At 31.1% G+C, this 19,707-nt stretch overlaps 1 protein-coding gene across 10 annotated transcripts in view; it reads left to right on the forward strand.

The window, feature by feature from the left end:
• Positions 1–19,707, forward strand: part of LOC148610995 (ecotropic viral integration site 5 protein homolog) — a 47,302-nt gene that overhangs the window by 13,211 nt on the left and 14,384 nt on the right. For 5 of the 10 annotated variants that reach the window (XM_088590997.1, XM_088590988.1, XM_088590990.1 and 2 more), the window contains exons 2-10: positions 2,488–2,643; positions 4,359–4,493; positions 8,495–8,723; positions 9,834–10,058; positions 10,572–10,646; positions 10,950–11,075; positions 11,854–11,997; positions 12,449–12,538; positions 12,870–12,967. In XM_088590997.1, coding sequence (XP_088447123.1) covers positions 4,396–4,493; positions 8,495–8,723; positions 9,834–10,058; positions 10,572–10,646; positions 10,950–11,075; positions 11,854–11,997; positions 12,449–12,538; positions 12,870–12,967 — 1,085 coding nt within the window. In that variant the 5' untranslated portion in view covers positions 2,488–2,643; positions 4,359–4,395. Of the gene's footprint in view, positions 1–2,487; positions 2,644–4,352; positions 4,494–5,176; positions 5,296–6,309; positions 6,433–6,770; positions 6,847–8,494; positions 8,724–9,833; positions 10,059–10,571; positions 10,647–10,949; positions 11,076–11,853; positions 11,998–12,448; positions 12,539–12,869; positions 12,968–19,707 lie in introns of those variants that run through there. The other 5 variants (XM_088590992.1, XM_088590996.1, XM_088590993.1 and 2 more) reach the window with 5 other exon arrangements.

The following is a 19,707-nucleotide window of genomic DNA, read 5'->3' on the forward strand; positions in this document are numbered from 1 at the left end:
TGGGGTTGGATTGGACAGGTTGCTGGTTTATCTAGGGTTGGATTGGACAGGTTTCTGGTGTATCTAGGGGTTGGATTGGACAGGTTTCTTGTCTCACTGTAGTTTCCTCAGTCAGTTATGTATATAGCAACTGAATATTTGAAGGGATTTACAGTAGAATATTTAAAGTTGCTACTTTTAGTGTTTTTGTTACTTGATTGTTGAATGAATGTTGATTTGGTTCACTTTGTTATTAACCTCTGAGTTGATTGATTGATTGTTGGTGTTTAATGGCTGGGCAGCAATATTTCAGCTTTTTCAAGACTATGAACATGAAGTGAACATGAAATGATGAAATGAACATGAAATGAACGATAAAATGAACATGAAATGATGAAATGATGAAATGAACATGAAATGATGATGAAATGAAAAATGGGATGGGACACAATGATTATAGGGTCGATGAGTTTTGATACTGGAAATAGAGAGAGGTAGGTAGGGTCAGGCAGTTTAGCTTTCTGTGGCGGGGCGCAAAGGTTCCTACTCTTAATGAATACCATAGTAGGATTCTTTAACATGCGAGGAACGTGGTATCTTTCTCAACATGTTGCACCACTATGGTTTGCAGTACCCTATTCCACCATCTGGGGCACACAACCCAGTTGCTCTGTGGGGAGATTGCCCTAGCCCTGGCTAGGGTTCTGAGCACTATTTAGTTGCCTTCTATGACAAGCTTAGCACTGCCGTGGACCTATCCATTGACACTTGGACCTGCACAGGGCTTTTGAATTATATATTGTTGTAGTTGTACCTTCTATTATTATAAATGGATCATATTTATAAGGCTAAAAACAAAAAAAAAAACAGTTATAAAGTTCCCAAAACAATTTTTTTTCTGTTTTATTGTTGAAAGGACATAAATGATTAATTTCATTCATAGAATTATTTTTTAACTGTATGTGATACTACATACAATACTGCCCATTACTGATAAAACTGGTGTGATATATGATGTTCATTTAAACAGATTATTGTAAATTAAATAAAGATCTGTATAATAACAGGTTAGCACAAATGCATCTCATTGAGTCTTAAAAGTTATAATCCACATGACTGAACTTAAAGTGTAGCTTCCTAGAGTTTTTGCCTTGTTCTGCATTCAGTGTGTTAAAGCTTGCTACTTTTATTAAGTATATCTAAAATTCAACCAGATCTTGTATTAATTTGATGCAGTAGTGCACTGTCTAACCTCATGTACTTAACATGTTAATTTTATTTCCTTTGAGGTGGGAAAGATGTTTGACTTTGGGGCGACATGGTGTCAATATATTCAGTCAGAACTTTGGTGTTGATATATGATATGAAGTTCTGCTTAAATCTGACAATAAATATTAGTTATTTTGATAATTTTCACCATGTATCATTCATCACACTTTCTTGATAGGGTAGCAGACTCAGCATATGTCCCCAAAACATCTTACTTTGAACAGAAATAAGGTTTTTGCATGAAATCTTGTTTTTCTTTAGTAACAACTCCCCAACTCCTCCCCTCCCCCAAAATAGCTTCATTTGATGACTGTTTTTCCCTTCTATAATATTGAAAACCTTGTTCTATCCTTGCTAGCAGGAAGTGGCTTTTTTCAATAGGACAACATTTACCACACACAAGAGATAAGACATTGTTACTTGACCATGTCCTAAAAAAGTACATATGGTATAACATTCTTCTTTGACATGTACAAATGACAGGTGCTGGATAGTAAACTATAAATGGTGGGTAATTATGTTTGTAACTGGTATAAAATATCTGTGATTTGCTTGTAAAGGAAAAAATGTATCATTTTGTGTTGTTGATGTTCAAAGTCTTGAAACGAGATTAGCTAAGAGTCAATAGATGTAATGTCCGTCAATGAATGAAAATGGATTTTAATGGTTGTTTATTTTGCAGATTATTTCAATTTAAACTTACTTGCTGGCATCAGTGACCCTACTGGTGCACCTGATCCATGCTCCCAGTTTTTAGTTAATCTGATGGGAGGTTGCTCTTGTGGTGCACCTGATCAATGCCCCCAGCTGTTAGTTGAATCTGATGGGGTTGCTCATCTTTCTATGCGCATGTTTCTTTGGTAATTTCCTGAACTTTAATAGTTTTGTATGTCTTTGTCAAGTCATCATCCTTGGATTATGTTCTTTTTTGTTACTGTTCGAATCCTGGCTACCTTGATTTCCTATACAAATATTATTAGCTTTTTGTTGTGTTAAGAATGAATTTAGCAGATACTATGTTGATGCACTAATCTGTTCACTATGAATATTAACATATTTTAATACAGCAATTGCACAGGCTTAATATATCCATCTGTACGAAACTTAATATTGATGTAGCATTTATGTCGGGAAATCCATCTACATGATATCTGGGGACCCTGTTTGCAACATATTTCTAGTTAGTAAAAGATGTACAAAGATGAAGCACTAATGAAGGTGTCAATTTTCTATTATTAGGTTTCAACACTAGGAAATCACCTACAATGTACCTGCTGAACAAAACTTGATTTTGGACGGAACTACCATCATTTGATAAGAAGTACAGTTAGTCATTTGATTTCTGAAGAATTCACACATCACAGTGACAGTTTTATAATATTGGAAAAATTTGAGGTACATGTATGAAAATTGCACAGAATTAGTTGGTATAAATCTTATGTAATTAAATTGTAGTGTTTTGGCTGAAAAGTTAGGACTGAAGAGTGCAATCATATAGAAGGATATTGCACTGATAAACATTTTTGTAAAAATATGGTAATGCTGTTGACTAATTGTTTGTACAAAACAGAGAATTATTTGAAGAAATATAAGTAATTATGGCGGAAGTATTTAAATTATATGGAAGAGCAGAGGATATATAATTGCTTAGGGAATTGAATCACTCAACTTTTGAAAAAACAATTATTAGAGATGTAATATACAAATTAAATATTTGAAGTGTACTAAGCCTGTTATAATTAGATTTGAATATGTGAGTACATGTAATATATATGTGTAGACAATATACATGTATTCTCAAGGAAAATTTCTGTCTCTGACTGTGATGTGCAAAATTTCACATGCCTGTATTGTAACATGATACATTTATTTAATAACTCAATATCATCAATATTCAGCCTGCTGTACAAATCCTGCATGTTATAGAAGTAACCTTGCAATGTTATCCATGACTTGTGAATTTTTATTTACCTTTTAACAATAACAATAAATAGTAAGCCAACCCAAGTCATGACATGTTTTTAGGGGAAATCGTGTCTCATTTTTCACAACTCCCACCCTTAGATAAGTCATATGTTTATATATTATAAACAAGATAGACAGCTTAAATTAATGTAGTCTTGCATGGATTATCATAAGTTCAATTTAATCACCAAATTTTCTACCCAGATCTAAAGAAAGGTAGATAGAATCCAATTATATATTTACTGTAATATTGATATTACCAGAGTCTGCCAGTTATGTGTTAAGCTGTAAGGTTTGATGAATAAAAGTAAACTTGTCAGACCATTAGTATAAAACATGTCTTGTCAGATATTTGAGTTATTTAAATGATGAAGGATATATATTTTTTGGGTGTTTAATCACTAATTCATTTTTTTTATCTTGACTTTTTTCACTCTTAGATACATGTAAGTGATTTTCTTCAAGGAAGAAGGCGCCTTTTCAATTTTCATTGTTTTCTTATTTTGTAAATATGACTCAAAAGTTCAAAAACATATCAATACTTTTTGTCAGATCTTTACAATGTTCTTAAAATGTCAACAACTACAATGACCATGAGTATTACATAAGTTTTTTATATGTAGTGCACATATGTGTACCTGATACATAAGGATAATATCCTTAGCGGTTAACCACTAGTGATAATATAATATATACATGTACTTGTCAGAGTCAATGAGTTCAAAGATCTGTTTGTTTTGTCACAAACGATCAAAGGAAAAGTATATTTAAGTATCAAACACATTCATATTTAACAGTTGTAAAATTTAATGGATACACTAGCTACATATTCTACATCATTACTGGCAATAATAAAAAAGGGGAAGATCCTAACATTTGGAAAAAAGGGGGTTTCCATGATTGATTTTGTCCATATTTTGCACACAAAGTTAACATATTTTTTTTTAATGGAGGATTTCAACCCCTGTTTCCCACCTGGATCCTTCAGCTATTGTTACTTCATTAAGGGTATGGAATGTTGAACTACTCGAGTCGATTTGAAATTGAGGTTGTTTGTTCACTAAGATCATAATCTTTCTAAATTTTTTAATTCCAAATAAGATTTTCATAAAACTTTAACAGTGTCCATTTGATTTTCTTTTCAGATGGTGATGTAGTAAACTTGTATCTCTCTGGAGGCCAATGTCCTCCTCAGATGAGAAACAGACAACTGAGGAGGAAATTACCTCTCTTCAGGCTGAGGAGTTAGAACTACTAGCTAAACTAGAGGAGGCTAATAGGTAAAAGTCTATGAAAATATAATCAGTAACCATTGTCATTAATACAACAATCTTAGCTGACTTTGTACATATTATAAGTACAAAATGCTTTTAAAAATTTACAAACTTAAATGTGGATTTGTCCTTGCAGGTCCCCTAAAATACCAGTAGGAACAATTCTTGCTCAAAATCTTAATTTTTTTTTATGATTACCAGTCATCCCACAGACACATGTTTCTGTCAATAAGGGGTTCAATGAAATAAGAGAGAAGTGTTCCATGTGCTTTCACCTGAAATCCTAAATCAATCCTTTACTTTTATTTTTGTTTATGATTACCAGTCTTCTTAAAGCATCTCATCAAGAGACACCTGTTTCTGTCAATAGGGGTTCAGTGAAATAGGAGGTGAAACCCCTGAAAAACTTGTGTCTGTGCTCTCACCTGAAATCCTAGATTCATCATTGACTTTGATATACTGGTATATACTACAAACATAATATGTTTAAGTAAACAACATTCTAGTCAACTATAGAAGTAATCTTTTACAATTGATTTTTTTATGATGATTAAAAGTCTTTTATCATGACACATTAAAGTAATCAGAATGTTACTATATAATCCTGTCCAGCCAATATATATATATACATTCATCATAGGTTTTGTTATCTGTAAACAAACAAAAACAAATTAATATTTTCATTGTAGGGTCCAAAGCTGATATTGTTAAACTCTGATAGATCAAGGATTTCAATGAAGAAAATGGGGGAAATAATTACTATGGAAAAACCACATTCAGTGGGGATTCAGTTTTTGTGGTTTTTATGGTGTGTTATAATTGCACAAACATGTTAAATTTATCTAACATATGCCTGTTAAAGGCCTGAACACTGCTGTACCAGTTGCCCTTGACCTGAAAAAGATTACAAGTTGAAAAGGTTGCCATAAAAAATTTTGAAATGGGCTTTGGATATTAGGCCAAAAAAGTCTTTGTTTTCAGCTATAATCATCAAGAAAAAATAGTATATGTAGGTAGGGAAATTATTTTATTTTTCAAAACATTTTACATTGACTTAATGGGGAAGCAATCTAGACTTTAATGGTGCTGGAGCCAACATGACCTTAAAATGTATAGGATGGGCACAAAAAACTAGGGTAGGTAGGGTAACAGGAAATATTACTATAAATCAGTACTCATATATACTTGTATTGTCCAATGCTATTTCTGGTTTGCCAAAGGCCTTGATTCCTACAGTTAGATGGAAAAACCCTGGAGAACCCATAGATCATTATTAAGGACAATACTTAAATGTTATATTTTTGTTGGTCTACCTTGTGTAAAGGTACAGTACTTGAACGGGTCTGTGCAACAAAAATTGTAATCAGTTATCCATCATCGATCAGTTTCCGATCAGTCGTCAATCCTTCAAACCGATCCATTAAACTGGTGATCACATCACGTGGCCACAGAGAAGTCAATATATTTTGCGGATTCCATTGTTTTATTTGTCAATTTTACAAATATTAACATTAGGTTTAAACATGAATTAATACTTTGCTTTGACATTTGTTTTACTTTTAAATATCATCCATCATTTTACATAACAATGCTGTGATCAGATTGGTCATCAGTTATCGGTTATCGATCCCTCAGCAATTAATCAGTCAGTGGTAATCCGTCAAATCATTGTGTGGATTTGTTCAGGGACTGTAAGCATATCATCCAAATAAAATATATCTGCATGGAAGGGAAATTTAAATAAATAAATCCTTAGTCTGTACTACTGTAATTACTGGAAACATTTTTTTTTTTAAATTAAATACTTGGGTTTTTCTTCAAGCAATGATTAGTTGAACTTTTAGAAGAGGAAGGATTTGAGGAAAATCTCAATTTGAGATTTTTTTTTATGAAAGTGGGCTCAGGAACTTTGAAATGGTGAAGAAGATGTAAAATGAAAAATAAGGTACAGTTGAGCTGTAAGAAAATTCAATGAACTGAAGATGACTTTTGAAATAACGTAAAATATCATCTTATGACACTTATTCAACAAACTATAGAAATAATTTGTCTGTTCATCCAATATGGCAGTACTTAATTTCCTTCGAAGTCTGTAATAAATTAAACACTGGAATTATTTGATAAAAATTTACATTTTAGGAATCAATACCTTCTGTGGTTGGAATTAACAGATATATACCATATAGATTTTCATTATAAGGCTGAATTAAAAGTCATTAAGAATAATATAACTTTATTTTTTTATAATGTGTTAAATTTGTTACTGATTTTCATAATTTTCAGAATTAATGGATCATAGATTATTACATGCCATAAAAGTTTGGAAACATCGAACTCAACCTAAACATGAAAGCCTCAGGTTCTATTCCTTGTACAGCCTCAGTAAAACTATATACTAAATTTCTATTCTAATGTCAACCTTGACTTGTATAATATTCAGACCATTTTGAATGTGACACACTCTATCTTTGACATGTCCTGTGCTTAAATCATAATATATAACTGAAAGTTAATGCTAAACATGTCATGACAAACACAAACAAATGAGAAAACAGATCCCAGTTTGAAAAACTTATGGTGAGAATATTTGTAACTTCTTGGTACCTTTAATCCAAGTCGTAGTACTGTGGTTTCAGTACCATGTCCATGAAATTTCAAACTTCATGATGGACATCAAAACCTCTGATTTTTCTTGACACGATTTGATGTTAATTTCCCTTTTTCATTTTCAGACTAAAATTAGAATTTTTAATATACTAGTACTTTTAGCTCAGCTTCAATTTTTATCAAATTTAAATCAAAACAATTATCTTTAGAACAAATTTGTATATAACTATCTCAATCAAGTCCTGCTGATGTTAGATAATGTTTAACTGTCGGCCTTTTTCTGAATGTCAAAGTGACACAGCTGTAAATCTACAATTAGGTTCAGATTAAAAACTTCTGATGTTTATCTTATGTTTTTATTTCTCAGAAAAATTAACTTGTTGATTGTCTGTCTGCTAGTATTGTTTGTTTCTTTTTTCTTTTTTTTTTTTTGGGGGGGGGGGTGAGAAACTGTAGTTTCCTTGGATTAATGATGTTTAAGACAACTGATTTTGATAGTGATGTAGTGTTCATCTATATACTGGTATATTTAGGATAAAAATATGTTACAGATGGAATGAAATAGTATTTCCTTTTGAAATTTATGAAAAACTTTTAACTTTAATGGCACCTAAAGATATAATTTTAGAGCCTGACCAAACCCATCTATGTACTTAATACAAACCTAAGTATTCTTTGATATCAAAACAGATTATCATGTTCATTACCATTCGTTTATCTTATTGTCATAAACAATACATGTATAATTCATTTTACCAATCATTGATCTGGTATTAATAACTTTACATAAATCTGTGGCATGATTTTCTGTTCATGCCTGTTACCAAATCTTACATGTACTAACAAAAAAACCATTCAAATTCATATTTACGTTCGTTAACATGCATGCTGACTGATAAATGTACTAATATGTTGTTTTAATCATTATTGAATAATGATTAATTGGTGTAAAGTTTGAAAATGAAACTGAAATCAATAACAAGAGATTTAAATGTGAAAAAAATAAGAATATTTGAACTTAAACCTGTAAATGTATTTCCTGCTAATTATGTTGGGGGATAAAAGTTTAAGTATTATGACACTGTTATGTGTGTTGTTCATACAAATAATAAAAATTCTATGCTGTACTAATAATTTTAAATCTTTAACAATCTGAAATTAAGAACCTTTCAGAAATCAATAAATTGAAAATTTAAACTGATAGTTTATTGTAGGATGTCTTGCAAAATCCAGCATTGTATTTGTTTACTTACCATCATTAAAATGATCAGAATGGATTTTTTTAATGAATTGGTTGACACAGTGATGGAAGTATTGTTTATTTGTCGTTTAGTCTATATTTGTTTCCTTTGGTAGTTGTTTTATTGAGTTATTAAACATGTTATGTTGTTTTATTGTAGAAAACTTTTATCTGATGAGAAATCTGCTTTTAACAATGCCTCCTCCCCTGTCCCAGGACATTCTCGCCAGGGATCAGCTTCCAGTGTTGTATCATCCGTATCATCCAACAGTAACCAGCAGTCTGAGGAGGATGGTGGAGTACAAATGTTTGGAGGAAATCTCTGGGATATATGGGGGAAGCTAGTCAATGACTGGGACAATGCAAAGAAAAAACCCACCTTTCTTAAGGTATAGTTAGGGGCCAATTGTTTCTGTACACCACACATTTTAGGGTAGGTTTTTGTAAGAATCAGGCAAAATGGGAAAAATTAGAAACATGCATGTCAAAAATCTTCTAATCAGCCATATAATTTCACTCAAGGATGATTTGAAAATACCATTATTTGATCTCTGCATCACTGGATTTACTCAGAATTGTTTCAAAAGAATGTTAGAAAAAAGAAGAAGTTTTTGACAGAGTTATCTGCTCTTGAAATGCTCCTTTTTAGTGCACTTCAATGATATTATAACTCAATTTCCCTGAGTGGTATAGAAAAGCTTGTCTTTTTTCTTGATTCTGATGATGCAAATAGTCAAATTAAACTTTCAAAATGGTGTTTTTTTTTCATACCATATTTCACCCACTGCCTGATTCTTATAGACTGACCGCTAATTGATGTATTATGGTATACCACTGTTCTTTCTGTTTATTTTCTCAACATAGACACATAGGGATTGATGTCTTGATGGAAGTCCCCCCCCCCACTCCCTCCACTTGTTATTTTGTTACTTCTATAATTTGCTTGAAAGCTTGACATCATGTGAATGAACCAATGTGGAATCAGTCATAATGTATGTGTACACCCTAATACAGTAATACACATTATATACATGATGTGTGAGTATAAACAATATTTTTCATCATGTTTAGAGAATTACTTACAACCGAATCACTGTATGACACTATGTGCAGTTATATAAGTACATGCAATGTGGTACACCAAGTTGTTCCTACACTAAAATATATTTTAAAAATTTATATGAGATTATGTATTCATGAAAACACAAAACCTCAAAAACTCAAATGAGTTAATAAAAACAAGCAGTTTTTAATGAAAAATAGTCTTAAGCATCATATTTATGTGACATGCAATTCATGTGCAATTTCCATAGTTTTACTCACTCTTAATATGTTAAACTAAAGTACAACTTGTATGATATATACATGTATATGATACATCTTGTGTCATCATATTTTATCAAATTTAAAATATTACATACTGAATAGATTTTGACACAATAAAAAAATGTAAGAATTGTTCATTTCTGTATTGACATATTTTTCTATTTTTGAATCAGGAACTGGTCAGGAAGGGCATTCCACATCCATTCCGAGGGTTGGCATGGCAACTGTTGTTGAATGTCAATACTTCGCCACACAAACAGTTGTATGTGGATTACATGAGAGAGACATCTCCAAGTGAGCGATATATTAGACGGGATATTGCTAGGACCTTTCCTGACCATGATTTCTTTAAGGAGAAGGATGGAGTTGGACAAGAAAGCTTGTTCAATGTTATGAAGGTAGTATTTCTTGGGCATTAATTATCAATACATTCTTCATATTGATTTAATCATCAAATCTACAATCAACTACAAACTTCCTTCATTCTTAGTCATTATGTTTTGAATTTATTTTAAGAGTTTGGTGGAAAAAAATTTTACCTTAATTTTTTTTCGTACAGACATCAACATGTATGTTATGTTATGTTTATCATATATATAAATAAGTACCAGTCAATTCACTTATAAGTCTGACCCCCCTTTTCAATTAAAAAAATTTGGAATGTAGCCTTGACTAGCTTATTAGTAAGACTGATTTCTGTCAGGTGCATTGCTTTAATTCCTCTTATTTCCTTGCACATGTTAGTTAGGAAGAATTCAGTATATGATGAAATGAATATTCACAAGCTTGATTTTTTTTTGTTTTTTTTTTATAGTAGTAATACTAAAAGCCTCCACAGGCTACCAGAAGATATAATGACCTGAACTAACTTCTCAAAGAACTATTTTGATAATGTTCTGTATCATTTGCAGGCTTATTCACTCCATGATAGAGAAGTTGGTTACTGTCAAGGGAGTGGATTTATTGTTGGCTTACTACTTATGCAGGTATTATTGTTTATGGTATCTCATTTCAAGGGAGATAACTCTGTAACATTTAAATTGTAGGTGTGAAGAAATACAATGTCTTGCTTCTGTTGTTATTGATGAAAAATAATGGCTTTGCAACTAAAGCTAAATTGTACTCTAATTTATTATTCCCATTATGTACTTGATTAAAAAAAAACAAAAAAAACAATAAAACAAAATGGCAGATTATTACTTCAATGAACTCATTTCATTTATGTATTAAATTCTTGATATATTTGTTATATAGAAGTATAATAGCACTCATCAATTATTTATCAATAGATGCCAGAAGAAGAGGCTTTTGCAGTACTTGTTAAACTAATGCAGGACTATCGTCTCCGTGAACTATTTAAACCTAGTATGGCAGAATTAGGTTTATGCATGTATAAACTAGAATGTTTAATACAGGTGGGTATACCTTTATTGTTGTGTATAAGGTTTTAAAACACAATTCATTAACCTGGGCATTATCTACCAGGTGCTTAAGGAGCAAGAAGTTCATTGAGCCATATTATGTCAGACTGACTGAGTTAAACGTGTTATAGAAGACCATCTTTGAGTGAGTTTGTTACAGCAAATCATTCTCAAAACACTAAGACTATTGCAATATTGATTTACTGACTTGTGTCTAGCACAGTATATTTTATTATTCTAAAATCTAATTCACAGGCAAATATTCTTCATGTGAAATTAATGTTAATTGAGCATCACATGAAATTCATGAGAACTTTACATGAAATTAACATGACTTTTGCATGAAATTCACTTTACACAATTTTCATGTGAACAATTCATATGAATTTTTTCTGAAGACTCAATCCACCAGATTTTATGTGAACCCTGTCACAAAGTTTAATTGGTCAATTCAGGTGAAAATCATGTGAAATAATTTTGCCTGTGTACCTAAAAATGTCATATAACATAAGAGCAGCCATATTAGATAGGGCTGTTAAAGCCATGAGTACTAATGGGGCTTTCACTTTATACTGCTAGTGGTCTGGTATCTATAGGAAACCTGATGGAAACTCCAGCTATTCAGGGTTGAGTTAACACTTTTTATATTTCACATTTTAAGCTTACTATTGGTCATGAACACCTTATGTCTGTTTTCATTTAAACCAGAAATTTGAGTCTGTACCCAGTCCTTGTAAAATGCCTAAATTTAATATTTTGTGTATATTTCCAGGATATATTACCAGATTTGTACTTACACTTCCAGTCTCAGGGCTTTTATACGTCTATGTATGCGTCGTCATGGTTTCTTACTTTGTTTGCCACTACGTTACCGTTGTCTCTGGCTTGTCGTGTGATGGATTTATTTATTTCTGAGGTCAGTATATTTATCATTGTTACAAACAGTCTATGTTATTAATTGGTGTGTAATAAAGTTAAAATGAAAAGCTACAGCAGATTATTACATTATATAATTATGGTGAATGTCATGGCATATTACATCTTGAGACTAAAATTTTAGCAGTCATTGGACAAGCACTGTAATATTTATGCCCAATTTTTTTGTGCCATGTGACATTCTGCCATTTGATATTTTCATACCCATTCTATAAAGTCTGTATATAACCCTTTAATACTCCAATTCTATCAAAATTATTGTTATAAATTCGTAGATTGCTGTCTTTGTGACATAATTTAAACCTGTCCATGAAAAGAGGAAAGTAAAAGCCACTCAATTTATATTAGATGTTAAAGCAAGTATCCTTCAATCAATTTACCACTTTGAGCATTTTGAAGATGAAGAAACGTTTTTGTTTCTACCATTTTAGGGAATGGATATTATTTTTAAGCTGGGTATTGCAATACTACAAACTAGTCAAGATTATCTTGTCTCATTAGACATGGAAGGAATGTTAAAGGTTAGTGTTATATCCCTTTAACCATTTGATATTTTGTGAATGGTGGTTAAAATTGCATAATGCAACAATTGTAAGAATGTTATTCATACATCTATTCAAAGTGGTCATGTTTGAATTTTCTTGCTTGTTGATGGAAACCAAAGAAATTTTATGAATGTGTAAATATTGTTTGCTAACTTGTAGATCAACACCATAGCTTTGTTTATTCATGGTTGTTTTTCATTTTTTTTTTAAATATCATAGTATTTTATTGATTTCAGTAACAATAGCTCTGTATTAATTTTAATTGTCTTACCATTACCCTTGATGTTCTAAGAAATTTGTATTGCAGTTTTTCACCAAGGAATTAACACAGAAATATGAACACGAACCAGAAAGATTGTTCCAGGCAGCATACTTTGTTAAATTCAATGCTAAAAAGATGAAAAAGTGAGTATTTCTTCATAAATGTTACTTATTATGCAATTGCTAATACTATGTTAATACCTAATTTAAAATTTAGTGCTGATACACAGTTATACTTCCCTGAAGGCAGGATTGTTGAAATTAAGCTGTAAATACTGTGCATGGCCTTATGATATTCTTTAATTTTGAGTTATTTCCCTTTTTCTGCTTCCTAATGACTGTGTACAAAAAAACCCAAATTACTTGATTTGAGAATCTGTTTATGGAAACAGTGTAATATTACAAATTTACTTAAATAATTTAATTACAAATTCAACTGTTTCATGTTGAATTGTTATCCATTAAAGGTCTTTCTCGTAAATTTCAATTTGATACACAATACTGAGTTTGTTTTTCTTCTAAATGTTTTTTTGTAAAAAAATTTTAAAAATCTGTAACTAAAGCCTGATGATTATATTTCATATTTGTACAATTAGAAAATTTGAAGAACTAGGGATAAATTGACAAACCTAGTGCAGATAGTTACATAGCCTTTTGTTTATGAAGTAAACTGGCCTAGAGAGAGGGTTCATTTTGAATGATGATACACATGGTTTGTATTACAATGATACCTTGAAATTGTTTCATGTGAATACAAGTAGTTTGGAATAGATATCAAAGTAACAAACTTATTCAAGTCTGCATGTAGGTATTCAGTGATAAAAACCTATCAAGTTTTAACATGCTGAAATCGTGTATACAAAATTTACATATTGGTTTTTATGATTTCAAACATAATAAACTCTCTATGGCAGTAAATATTATGTGACCTATTTTTCATTTAGGCAATTACTTTCTGGCACCCTTTAGCTGTCTGACTTAAATGTTTTAATGGGGACATGGCTTGTGATGTAGATTTTTTTTTATACAACCCTAAATAAGCTTTGCTTAATCAGATGAAATGTGTCATGTTAGAAGGAACAATGTCATGACTACTGGTATCCTGTTTTGTTTAGTGTCACAGGGATAACCTGATCTCCATTTTAGTTAAAATCATGTGTGGAGATAGAATCTTATATGAAGACAGGGACTGTGACATACTGCTTTGGTGATCAGTAGACCGTTTTATCAGAATCTGATAACCACCCAAGTCAACCTGAGAATACAGTCATGTCAAATTATCTATAGAAGTTAACCATATGATTAATGGCCTGAAAAATTACCACTTAATTAAAGGGTATCAGCAATGGGCTACACCTCTATATTTACATAGGTGACATCTGCTAGTTAATATAGAGTTTAATTACATTGTAAAATACTACTTTGAGAATCTTTACTAAGAAGTATTTTTACTTTCAGATGTATCATTTATCCTTCTGTTCTCATTATTTAACATAATTTCTAGCTTCTGTACCCTTTATGTAAAACTTATTTTCTAAACTATATTTGGGACCAAAACAATGGCTTTATTGAACTATGTTGCTCCCAAAATTAAAGTTAATCTAAATGACAGGTAAAATTGATTACAGGTGTGAAAGTTATGCTGTTTACCTGAGTGATTTATGTAGGACACTACTAAAGTATAAACAGTGAGATCAGATTTTATCAATTAATAATGACCATTTACTTATCTACTTACCTGTAGGACATGGTATTGTTAGCTCTGGACAATGTCCATATTTTTATATGGTTATTTTTAAAAAGCTCATTGTATACTGTATTGTTTAATCATATACCTGCTTGAAATTAGTTGAGAATCTTAGTGATGTTGCCCAGGTTATATTGAAGTATTTATTGTTGTATCAATAGGTGGCCTATTTATATACTAATGTCAGAATTTTGGCAGGATAATGCTTTATAATTTGATCAGAGAACTGCTTTCCAATTACATGCATTTTTTTTTTGGTCCATTTATTGGCAATAAGTTGGTTTTATTTAAAAGTTTATCATTAAGGCTCTTGGTGCATCAGATTTAAATTAAAGTTGTATAACTGTGTCATGTATCAAAAACTGAAGAGTTTTATATGGAAGAGTTTATTTTTCTTTGGTCTTTTAGTCTGCTTGATCATCTGTAATTTATTCCTGCAGTGACATCCATCCAAACTACTTGTACATTGTTGGCAAAAAAACTGCTGAAACTGCCAATCAAACTTTGGTGAAATTTTGTAGAATATTTAGGCCTTATATGTACTTGATTTTGTCACATTATTTTTATTTGAGTTGTAGGAGTAAAACTTTTTGTGCCTTTTACATTTTACAAATGATTGGGACATCCATATGCCTTTTAGATGTATTATTTTTTGGAAACTCATAGTACTTAGTAGTAAAGGATATTTGGACAGTAATGTTTACCCTACAAAGTATTTATCATTTGTATATTAAAGCTGGGTATTCATTTGTTTTTAATATGACAATTTTAATACTGTGAAAAACTTTAATTGTCATAATATATACTAGCATTGAAATTTGTTTCTGTAGGGTTCAGTATTTCTAAGCTTGATTGACATGGTTCTTAGTGGCTTTATTTTCCTCTCCCAAACAAAAGGCAGTTTGTTTCAGATATTTTCTATATTTTATTTGGATTTTTTAAATTTTACATGTAAAGTTGTCAACCTATTAGGTATTGACAAATATATGTGGGACATTGAAATATTTTTCTTTTTTTCACCCCTGTTGAAATATGTTAAAGAAAAGTTTTCCTTAAAAGTACAGTCAGATAACAGAAAGACCCATATCAACATTCCTGTGTACATATCTCCTAGCTGTAATGACATGGACTTCAGGATCGTTGACATCTATCATTTTCCTATCTTTTGAAAGTTAATTAGGTGTACATTATGGTTAGACAAATGGCCAAAATCATATCTTAAGGTGCATGTTGTACCAGGGATCAGAGTTCATTTGTAGAGTCACATTGACATTGTGTGTGTACCTTACTGACAGGTGATTTGTATGTGATGTAATCTTTCACCTTAAGACATTCTCATATAATGGGTCAGAAGTTCAGATTATTTAGAAGAAAAAGAAGGGGTCATTCATGTCCCCACCCCTGAGTTTGGGACATGAATGACTCCTTCTTAATTGAATGTGGAAATAAAACGTAAGCATTAAGGAGATACTTGTGTTATCAACATCCATGCTTGCACTGAAGAGTTGTTTTGTGTCTGCTATTTTTTTGTATGACTAGGTCAGAGTTGACAAAACGTTTTGGTATACTATTAGATCTAGTTGTGAGTATTTTTTAGTGTTTCTATGATTTGGCATTATTACAAGCTGTTACATGAATGTACTTCCATGACATCTTAAGGCAAAATTGAGTTTTGAAATTCAGTTTTAAATTTCTTTTTAATGTAAAACTATTGAAAAAAAAAGTCTTTGATTTTTAAAAAGGCTTCCATGTGAAAATCTGGTTTATAAACATCAAAAACACAATCTTATTCATATGGCCAATCAAATTATTGTTATTGACAGGAAATTACAGGTTTAAGGTAGAATTATTAGATTTAGCAGATTATGATCATTTTGTTTGGAAAAGTAATATTTCCTAAACTTATTGGCAAAATTTAATTTTTGTGACCAGTTAGTATGAATGTCTATGTATAAAATGTATTGCTACATTCAAAACTCTTAGAATCTAATTTAAATTGTTGAATTGTTGGTATGGACCAGAGTGGATTGGTTATTTAACATACATTTTTGCTCAAGAAAGACGATTTAATAACCACCTCTCTTGGATAGTTTTGGTCAAACTAGTATCAAAATACAGACATCTGCATTTTGTCCTGACATATTGGTTTATAAATATAGATTTTGCAAATGTTCGAAAGAATTAATATGAAGTACCATTTGTGTTGGTTTTAGATGTAAATTTAGACATGGAAGACCTTAACATATATTTAAAGCATTAACTTTTCCATTAAAAGTTCCTATTCAATAAATCATAGATATTAAAAGGCCAAGGTCTGTGGGGATCTACTTCAAAGTAATGATCTTCTATTGAAAGATGTTTTAAATATCAGTGACTGGTTAGGCCAGGGTTATAACTGTTAACATTATGTCAAGAATGTCGAGAAGATAAACAATAATCTATTACAACATATTGAGAATTATCAAAAGGGGTCCTCTATTTAATGTCCAGGAGACTATAACTTTAGATTAGAGCTCTAATGTACGGTTCTCTTAAGTACATGCGATGGTTAGATTTCCGCTTGTTAGGATTAACTTTGATTACATATACCTGCGTGATAGAAAACATTCAGGGTGCTTGGCAAATTTAGCCAGGACCAGAACAATACTGATATTCATACACTGGAGTGACAGATGGTTAGGTACCTTAGATTCTAAATAGAGAGAAATTAAGACCTCTTTGTACACAGGATTTGGCTAATTCACACCCTATAGTTTGTAATTTAAGGTTGAAATATTTTGTTTACATTTCTTTTGGGTGTTTTATTACAATATGAATGAAATCTTAGTAAAACATAAACATGTATCTGTCAGTTGTTTGAGTAAATCTGAACAATTTTTTGCACTCCTGTCATTACAACTGAAATGTCTTCTATCTAAACTGTACGAACCTCTACAAATAAGTTGATACATCTTTTACACCTAGTCTTCTCTTTGAATATGTACCTGTTGAAATAAGGATGTCCATTAAATTTAGCTTTTTTAACACAATGAATTTCCAATTAATGTCCTTTTGTCGCTGCTGCAGTTTATGTGCATTATATGTGCTAGCCCCAGCAGCAGTACTCATACATGTACATGTATGATAAATATATTTATGGAATGTTTGATCTACTTGTAATGATGGGATAGAGATTACCTGAACACATGAGTCAGCGATTAAGTTGTCAGAATAGCGATACATAATCAATGATGTTGATTGATCCACTATAGATCTAACTGTCAGTCCTGGGTAATATTGGAATATTTCAATGCTGTCTTAATTCATGTGATGCTAAATCATCAAAATGTATTATTCATAAAGTATTGTAAAAGTCAATGTAAAACTGCACCGTAATTCATTTACTTGTTTAGTTTACCTGACAAATACTCATTCATCAGGTTTGAAGAAGATCCACGATTTACAATTGATTTTCTAAATGGAATTCTTCCATAATAGATTTAAAGCAATATTTAATTTCAGCTTAAAATGTTAACTTTGGATGAAAGTTGTTTGGTTTTAGATTAATGTCGATTTAAAGTTACATCTCTCTTCACAAGGTACCAAATGTTACAAGTTTACTGGGTGGTCAAATATTGTTTTAAGAAATTACAACTCTCTGTTTTATACTTCACAAAAGAAACTCTTATTATCCTTTTTTAAGGCTTGTTTTTAAATAAAAAATAATAAATATACGCTCCAAATTGTTATACTCACATATAAAGTTATCTTTGTCTAATTAACATGGAATGTTAACATGAGTGGTTCTTCAAATAATTTAAAAATTAAAATAGGTCAATATTTTTTGCCAATGTAGTTAGGCTAGTGTATGAAAGACTCATTTATGTTGAAGGACCATACTACAGCACAAAACATATAAGTTAAAATCAAAGTAACGTAAATAAGGTAGAAAAACAGTCGTTTAGGATTGAAGTGTTTTGTATATAACAGTGGGTGAAACAATTAATATAATACAGATGACCCTAGGTGAAATGATCTGTTAAATATAGGATACACAAAGGCCACTACAACAAAAGATAATGTGAGATTGTCCCTCGGGCCTAGTAAGGAACAACAACCAAGCATCACTCTAAAACATACAAGGTGGAGCACACCTGTATTGTAAAGGTATTTAAAAAAGTTGTGGGTTAGATGAGGTATTTAAACATCTATATGATATGACAAGGAAATGTTAGGGTGGGACATGTATCCATCAAAAGTGAACGTGTATTGCATGATACAGGTCGTGTATTGGATGTGTTTGTGGACAAATTGTGACAATAGTGAAGTTTTATTACACATGGATGGGAACTATAGAAGTAGAATTTGAAAGACTGATAAATAGAAAGTTATGTAGTGTTAATGTGTAGTTATTTGGTATTAAAAAGGACAGATAGGAACCAAACACCTGTGAAAGCAGCTATGAATATCATATCAAGTTTTATGAAGGATGAAATATTGTATTCATCACAATCAAAGATGCTTTTAAACTACTTTATATTTTACAAACATTTTTCAAGTGGACATATATAGAGTATGTAAATTTTTACATGTTTAAACTGAAAAAGATTTTTTGGGACATCTTGACAAAGTACATTGTCAAAAAAAGGTGTTTTTGTGGATGAAAAATACAAAAAATGTTAATTAAAGACTTAATTTGGCTGGTACAAATGTGTTGGATGTTTTAATCCTATTCATGATAGCACATATTAAGTCACTATCCAACAGCTTGTATTTTTCATGGAGAAGTTTTTGACTTATTATTTGGATATTAAATTTGTGACAAATACTAATATATATGGTGATTTTTCACAATCAACATGTTGCTTTAGTTCTGAGTAGGATATTGATCTTTAATGCACAGCTTGCATACCATGCAACTTTATCATAATACTGTAAGAATTTTTCCTATAGATTTCTAGGCAAAATATTTCTTACCGGACAAAATCTGTGACACACGTCTATGTGGTTTGTAAATGGTGACAAATTCTTATCCTAGGATTTACGATGATAATTCAGCGACTGGTCATTATTTAAAGGCTATAAACTGAACGTCCTAGGACTAGGAATTTGATATAAATATTTCAGACAGGTGTATAGGTTTTAATCAACAATAAAA

This window comes from Perna viridis, chromosome 7 (assembly GCF_037379345.1).
Source record: "Perna viridis isolate PV_CMFRI_1.1 ecotype Kerala chromosome 7, ASM3737934v1, whole genome shotgun sequence".
NCBI classification, from domain to species: Eukaryota; Metazoa; Mollusca; class Bivalvia; order Mytilida; family Mytilidae; genus Perna; species Perna viridis.